General features: G+C 36.1%; 1 protein-coding gene across 1 annotated transcript; it reads left to right on the top strand.

Moving 5' to 3' along the window:
- The first annotated feature begins 3,372 nt into the window (after positions 1-3,372).
- Positions 3,373-6,977, top strand: LOC131153823 (uncharacterized). Its single transcript, XM_058106276.1, has 4 exons — positions 3,373-3,394; positions 4,286-4,444; positions 6,614-6,650; positions 6,800-6,977. The coding sequence occupies exons 1-4, from the start codon at positions 3,373-3,375 to the stop codon at positions 6,975-6,977; spliced, it is 396 nt and encodes a 131-aa protein (XP_057962259.1).
- The last annotated feature ends 715 nt before the right edge of the window (positions 6,978-7,692 follow it).

The raw sequence follows: 7,692 nt of genomic DNA, 5'->3' as shown, positions 1-7,692 counted from the left end.
AGAGCTTCAAATTAGTTTATACTTGAAATGAACTTGAAGTACTTACATTCAAGCATCCTAAAAATTTTAATCGTTTGATCTTCAAGTAAGTTCTTGTTCTTCCATCATCTTTGAGTTTCTAATCTTTTCTTTGAGCTTTCATAAAGTTATCTTTAATCCTTATGCTTTTCAAGATCTCTTTTTAATCCATAAGCTTTATCATCCTTTTGAGCTTTGTCACTACCTTTAAGCTTTGCCTTTTTCCTAAAAAACTTTCACTTGAACCACATTAAATACATCATGATTTGTTATCATCAAAATAAGAATTGTAAGCCTTGTTAGGCCAACATGAACTTTTTTTTTTTTTGCAATTTCTCTATATTTTAATTAGTAAAGGCAAGATAATTTCCCCATCACATAATTCTCATCTTAATTATATTACCAAGCCCATGAAATCTAAATTTCGAAGATAATTTCTTAAGGAAGTCAAGAACATGAAAACTTGTACTTCTCTGTACTTAATTCTTGAACTCTTATAGTCGTCTGACTATATATTGAGCATTCACAATCCAAAAAAAGTGTAGTATTTTTTTTATATTTTTTTAATATGGGTGATTAGTCTAAAATCATGTAGAGACACCATGACAATCATAATGGTGCTTGTTACAGAACTAGAACATTGAGTGTGACCGTGTTAATAATTTCTAAATAGAATTTTACTACCTTATGTCGATTGTCATTTTTCAACCAAACAATTTTGAACCCAAATGAAGACATCAAAAGTTAAAGAAAAGTGGAAGTTTTCACTATGGTGGTTTACCTACCACCTAGGGTAGTTGACCAACCTTCCATTTATAATTCCATTGATTGGCACCACCAGTAGGCAATCGATCGGCTCCTTTAGGAAGTCAACTGACCTCAACAATATTTGAATTTTTAAGTTGTCCCTTTCTGTTTGGTTGGGGATTTTGGGGTTGCCACATGCCTTTTTGATGTCACTTATCAACTTTGAATAATGATAGTTGATAGTTGGTCATTATTTTTGAATTTGAATTTTCAAAACTCAAATTCAAAATAGGTTTTCCCTGCATTCCATGGTAGGTATATAAAAGGACATCTTGTGGAGAGTTTAGGGCACGTCCAAGTGGGGGCAAGGTGAAGTTTTCAAACCATTTTATGGGGGTCAAAAGGAGATTTTCTTTGATGGAAGGAAAAAAGAAAAATCATTCATCTTTTCTTTTGAATGGGGTTTTGGGGTGTGATTTGAAGTGACAGTGCTTTCCACTTGATCTACATAGGTTCATTCATCAAAGAGTCAGTACCTAGTCCTTTACTTCATTGATGTTTTATGATATCTCCATTAATCTATGCTAGAAATGCATGCTTGGAGTAGTAGAACATGTTTCACATGTTTAAACATCAAAATCACATCCTTGTATGAAAAATGCACATTTAGGCAGTCAACCGGCCTATGCAAGTGGTCAATTGGCCCCCTTCTTGTTTGAAAAAATAGCTATTTGCTATAGGTAGTTGACTAGCCTCGTGAGTGGTTCGCCACCAAATCGAGAGTGCTATTTTGCACTTGCTCTTTATTTCCTTCGAGATTTCAAGTTTTTTGGAGTCTCTACACTTGGTAGAGCACATTTGATTGAGTTCAATTAACTTTTCTTAAATTTTTTTCATGGTATCTCCACAAAAAAGGTAACTTTTTTTTTCATCAAAACAAATGAATTTTTATGAACTTTCATAAAACCTTCCATGATTTTGTAAATTTTTTGAAATTATTTTAGAGTCATACATCCATGAAGTGGCATTTGGATGTTCTCCATCTTTTTTCAACAATGTCAAGGTGAGTTTGTGGTTCTCCTTCTAAAAATCCACACTTTTTTAAATAAGTTTTATGGTTTTCCTTTTAAAGAAAAAAAAAATATCTTTCTAGAAAATTTAACTTTTTAATAAACCATTAATGATGTGGCTATTGAATGGATTCAAAAAAAGCCTTTTTTTTTTTTTTCTAAAAAATAAATGAGAGTTTTCAAGTTAGATTTTATGGTTTTCCTTCAAATAAATCAAATCATGAAAATTTACGAGTTTTCATAAAAGTCATTTCGATTCAAGCCATCTCTTGTGTGACTGTGTGCATGTTTGTTGTGATTGACTCACTCTAAAAAAGAGTAGTGCAAAGGCTATCACAAGTTTATGAGTTCAGTCAAGTAATAATTAGCCCAAGGGTTAGATTGTCTCCTCGAGTAATGCAGTTTAATTCCAAATTTTGTACAAGTTTGAAAGAAGATAAGAAAAGAAAGGTTTATTGAACACAGTTTAGATTCAGTTTCTTGGATTTTTAGGATTTTTTTTTTTTTTTGCAACAAAACCTAAACCCTAACTAAAAATTAAACATACATAAAAATAACTAATAAATGCCAGTTTCAATACCAAAATAATGAAAGAAAGATCCTGCAATCATTCAACTAAATAAAAATAAACTAAACTAAACAATAAATAAAACTCTACTAAATAAACAAACTAGATTTAATAGTAAATAACTCAAACAAGATTCAGCTCCAACAAAAAAAAAAACTGGACTTGATAATACAGATAAACTCAAACTAAGAATTTTAAACTAACCTTTACAAGAATTAAACTCAAACAAAGTTTTAAATGAAAATGACTAAACTTTGAATTAATAAAAAAAACTCCATAAAGATAATCAAAATGACTTTAAAATAATAAGTGACAAAGTTCCATCAATATTTAAAGGGATATTAAAGAAAAATAAAACAAAGCAAAGGTTCTACCAAAACTTTAAAAATAAAATTAAAATGAAACAAAACATGTAAGTAAAAGTAAAGGAGAGAGAGAGAGAGAGAGAGAGAGAGAGAGAGAGAGAGAGAGAGAGAGAGAGAGAGAGAGAGAGAGCAAGGGTAGGTTGTGAGTGAGAGTTTGTGAATCTGCAACACGCCTGAGAGAGTGAAGTTGTCAGAGAAGAACAAATATGACGAGGGAACTAAGAGAATTTGGGAGATTAAGAGAGAGCCGAGATAGAGAAAAATGATACAAATGAGACTGACATCGGAGATGAACACCAAAACTAAGAAAGTTGAGAGCTGAGAGAGATGCAGAGATACACTATATTTGCTTGCATATAGGGAGAAGAATTATTCCGCAGTGGTTGTTTATTGAGATCTCTCCCAACAAAGTGGTATCAGAGATCGGTTAACAGATTGTCATGTTGGCAGTTTGAGTTATGGAAGCAAATACTAGTAGAATGATTAATCTCAATGGTTTAAATTATCACATATGGAAAGGAAAAATAGAGGATCTTCTTTATGTGAAAGATTATTACCTACCGGTATTTAGTGCTGAAAAACTAGAAAAAAAGTCTGATGTGGAATGGACTTTGTTACATCGACAGGTGTGTTGGTATATTAGGCAATGGGTAGATGATAATGTTTTGAACCATATTAGTGGAGAAACAAATGCACGTTCTCTATGGAATAAGCTTGAAAAGTTATATGCTAGAAAGACTAGAAATAATAAGTTGTTTCTGATTAAACAAATGATGGCTTTGAGGTACCAAGATGATACTCCTTTATCTGATCACTTGAATACATTCCAAGGAATTATTAATCAGTTGGCTGGAATGGGTATTAAGTTTGATGATGAGATACAAGGTTTACGGTTGCTTGGTTCATTACAGGACTCGTGGGAGACGCTTAGAACTTCATTGTCTAACTCCGCTCCAGAAGGTGTAATCACAATGGATATGGCCAAGAGTTGTTTGCTAAATGAAGAGATGAGAAGAAAAAGAGGGGGAGAAGTAAGAGCAGAGGTCCGAAGAACAGAGATAACAGAAGAAGCAAGTCCAACAAGTTTTCAAATGTTGAGTGTCATCATTGCGGGAAAAAGGGACACATCAAGAAATATTGCAGGCAATTGAAGAGAGAAAACAAGAATGAGAAAGGCAAGGGAACGAAGAATGGAGATGACAAAGATGGTGATGATTGAGTTTCTACTACCACTCCTGCATAATACCTCATTGTTTATGATAATGAGATGATAAATGTTGCATATCATGAGATCAGTTGGGTGATTGACAGTGGTGCCTCCATTCATGCTACATCTCGGAAGAATCTCTTTACATCCTATAGATCTGGTGACTTTGGAATAGTAAAGATGGGAAATGATGACTTGGTTAAAGTCATTGGAATTGGGGATGTGTATCTGAAGACAAATAATGGCACAAGTTTAGTTCTTAGAGATGTGAAGCATATTCCTGACATTCGTTTGAATTTGATTTCTGCAGGTAAACTTGATGACGAAGGGTACTGCAACACTTTCAGTGATGGCCAATGGAAGCTCACCAAGGGTGCTATGGTTGTGGCTCATGGCATGAAGCACTCTGCATTGTACATTCTACAAGAAAAGATCTCCAACGACATAGTTAATGCGATGGAGGATAATGGTACAATAGAGTTGTGGCATAAGAGACTGGCTCATATGAGTGAGAAAGGATTAGCTCTACTGGGGAAGAAAAGTCTACTATGTGGACTGAAAAGTACACTTCTGAAAAGGTGTACCCATTGTTTGTCAAGGAAGCAAAGCAGAGTTTCCTTCTAGAATTGCCCTTATTTGAGAAAGTCAGAGATACTGGATTTGGTACATTTGGATGTTTGTGGCCCTATGAAGACGAGAACACTTGGTGGCTCCAGATATTTTGTGACCTTCATAGATGATCATTCAAGGAAGTTGTGGGTATATATCTTGAAGTCAAAAGACCAAGTGTTGGCTGAGTTCAAGAAATTTCAAGCCCTAGTTGAGAGACAGATTGGGAAGAAATTGAGGTGCATCTGGACTAACAACGGTGGAGATTATTCTGGTCCATTTAATGAGTATTGCAGACAGCAATGTATTCAGCATCAAAAGACTCCTCCAAAAACTCCTCAATTGAATGGCATAGCAAAAACGACAAACAGAACACTGCTTGAGAGAGTCAAATGTTTGCTTTTACAAGCCCGGTTGCCAAAATCCTTTTGGGGGGAGGCATTGAGCACTGTTGTTCATGTGTTGAATCTTACACCCTGTGTTCCTCTACAGTTTGATTGGCCATACCAAGTTTGGATAGGCAAGGATGTTTCCTATAATCATCTGTGCGTTTTTGGGTGTAAAGCATTTGTGCATATTCCAAAAGATGAAAGGTCCAAACTTGATGAGAAAACGCGACAATGTATACTCCTTGGCTACGGTTAAGATGAATTTGGATACAAGCTTTATGATCTAGTTGAGAAGAAAATTATGAGAAATAGAGATGTCATGTTTGTAGAAGATCAAACAATTCAGGATATTGAGAAGGTAAAGAAATCTATGTCTCAACAGGGTGACAGTTTGATTGATGTGGATCCAGTTCCTTTGAAGAATTTTTCATCTCAGGTTGAGAATGATGTTCATGATGACCACCAGGGTAGAGGTGATATGGATGTTCCCTTATAGGTTCAGGGATATGTTAAGACTGATGAGCAGTTGACAGTACCAGAGATTCCACCAGAGATTTCATCCAGGAGGTCAACTAGAGACTAACATCCTTCCACTCGGTATTCAGCAAGACAATATGTGTTATTGAGTGACGGAGGAGAGCCCCAGTGTTTTGCAGAAGCCATGGAAGATGAACATAAGATAGAGTGGGTTGAGGCCATGCAAAATGAGATGCAGTCATTGTATGATAACCACACCTTTGAGTTAGTGAAGCTGCCTAAAGGAAAAAAGAGCTTTGGAGAACAAGTGGATTTACAAGAAGAATCCAAATGAGTTCTCTTCACGACCATGGTACAAAGCTATATTGGTTGTAAAAGGGTTCAGTCAGAGAAAAGGTATTGATTTGGATGAGATCTTCTCTCCAATTATAAAGATGTCATCGATCCGTATAGTACTCGGTTTAGCAGCTAGTCTTGACTTGGAAGTTGAGCAGATGGATGTGAAAACTGCCTTCCTTCATGGTGATTTGGAGGAAGATATTTATATGAAGCAACCAGAGGGTTTCAGAGTGAAAGAGAAAGAGGATTATGTGTGCAAGCTGAAGAAAAGACTATATGGTTTGAAATAAGCACCGAGACAGTGGTATAAGAAGTTTGAGTCTGTTATGGGGGAGCAAGGCTACAAGAAGACAACTTTAGATCATTGTGTATTTGTTCAAAAATTCTCTGATGATGATTTTATTTTCTTACTGCTTTATGTGGCTGACATGCTAATTGTTGGCAAGAATGCTTCAAGGATTTACCAGTTGAAGAAGCAATTGAGTAAGTCATTTACTATGAAGGATTTGGGGCCAGCAAAGAAAATTCTTGGCATAAGAATCAGTCGTGACTGGAGTGCTAGGAAGTTATATTTGTCACAGGAGGAGTACATTGAGAAAGTGCTTTAGAGGTTCAATATGGACAAAGCTAAAGTGGTTAGCTTTCCTTTTGCTACCCACTTCAGACTAAGTACAAGGAATGTCCTTCTACAGATAAGGAAAAGGAAGACATGGAAAGAGTTCGTTATGCCTTAGCAGTAGGAAGTTTGATGTATGCAATGGTTTGCACAAGACCAGATATAGCCTATGCAGTTGGTGTAGTTAGCTGATTTTTGTCAAATCCAGGAAGAGAGCACTGGAATCCAGTGAAGTGGATCATGAGGTATCTTTGAGGCACTTCCAGTTTGAGACTTAGTTTGGGAAATAGACAACCATTGTTAGTTGGCTACACAGATGAAGATATGGCTGGGGATGTGGACACTCGTAAGTCTACTTTGGGCTATTTGATAACTTTTGCAGGTGGGGCTATAGCTTGGCAATCGAGACTTCAGAAGTGCATTACTTTTCTACGACAGAGGCAGAGTTCATTGCAGCAACGAAAGCAACTAAAGAGTTGTTATGGGCAAATAAGTTCTTGAGAGAACTTGGTTTCGAGCAGCATAAGTATGTGTTGTTGTTTGATAGCCAGAGTGCTATTCATCTTGCTTAGAATTCTAGTTTCCATGCAAGATCGAAGCACATTGATGTACGATACCATTGGATCAGAGATGCGTTGAACGATAAGTTATTGGAACTTAAGAAGGTTCACACTAATGATAATGGTTCTGATATGTTGACAAAGACACTACCAAGGGAGAAGCTTGAAGTTTGTTGTTCGATCACCGGGATGGCGATTCCCTCCACATAGTTGGAAAGGGGGAGATTCGTTGGGTTATTTCCTTCCATGTAGAGGAAAGCCCAAATGGGTTTTATTAAAAGCCCAAAGCCCAGCCCTTTTAGTGTGAAAAACCTAAAGGAAGTTATAAAAAGAGAGGGGAGAAGAGAGGAGCTGTCACTTCTTAAAAGAAAGAGAAAAAAACGTGATATTTGTCATGCTGCCCAGATTTCATCAAGACTCCGATCCCACTTCGTCTGTAGTCCGATCGAGCTGAAATTTTGAGGAGAGGTTCACGATTCAAGGAGCTATAATCTGAACGGTAGAGATCGGATTTGGAGCTCAGGAGTTGGGATTTTTTCCCATGAATAATAACTACGAATTTGGTATATTCTCTCTAATTCTCTTTGTATTTGCCAAGATTGTTGATATCTTGATAAGAGATATTTATATCCTCTAATTATGATTAGAGAAGACTTTGTGTACCCATTATTTGATTGATAGTGGCAATTTTAACTGGACTAGGTCCCGTGGTTTTTCTTCCTCACAC

This window comes from Malania oleifera, chromosome 4, assembly GCF_029873635.1.
Source record: "Malania oleifera isolate guangnan ecotype guangnan chromosome 4, ASM2987363v1, whole genome shotgun sequence".
NCBI lineage: Eukaryota > Viridiplantae > Streptophyta > Magnoliopsida > Santalales > Ximeniaceae > Malania > Malania oleifera.
The sequence above is the reverse complement of the archived record's forward strand: the minus strand, read 5'-3'. Positions and strand labels throughout refer to the sequence as shown.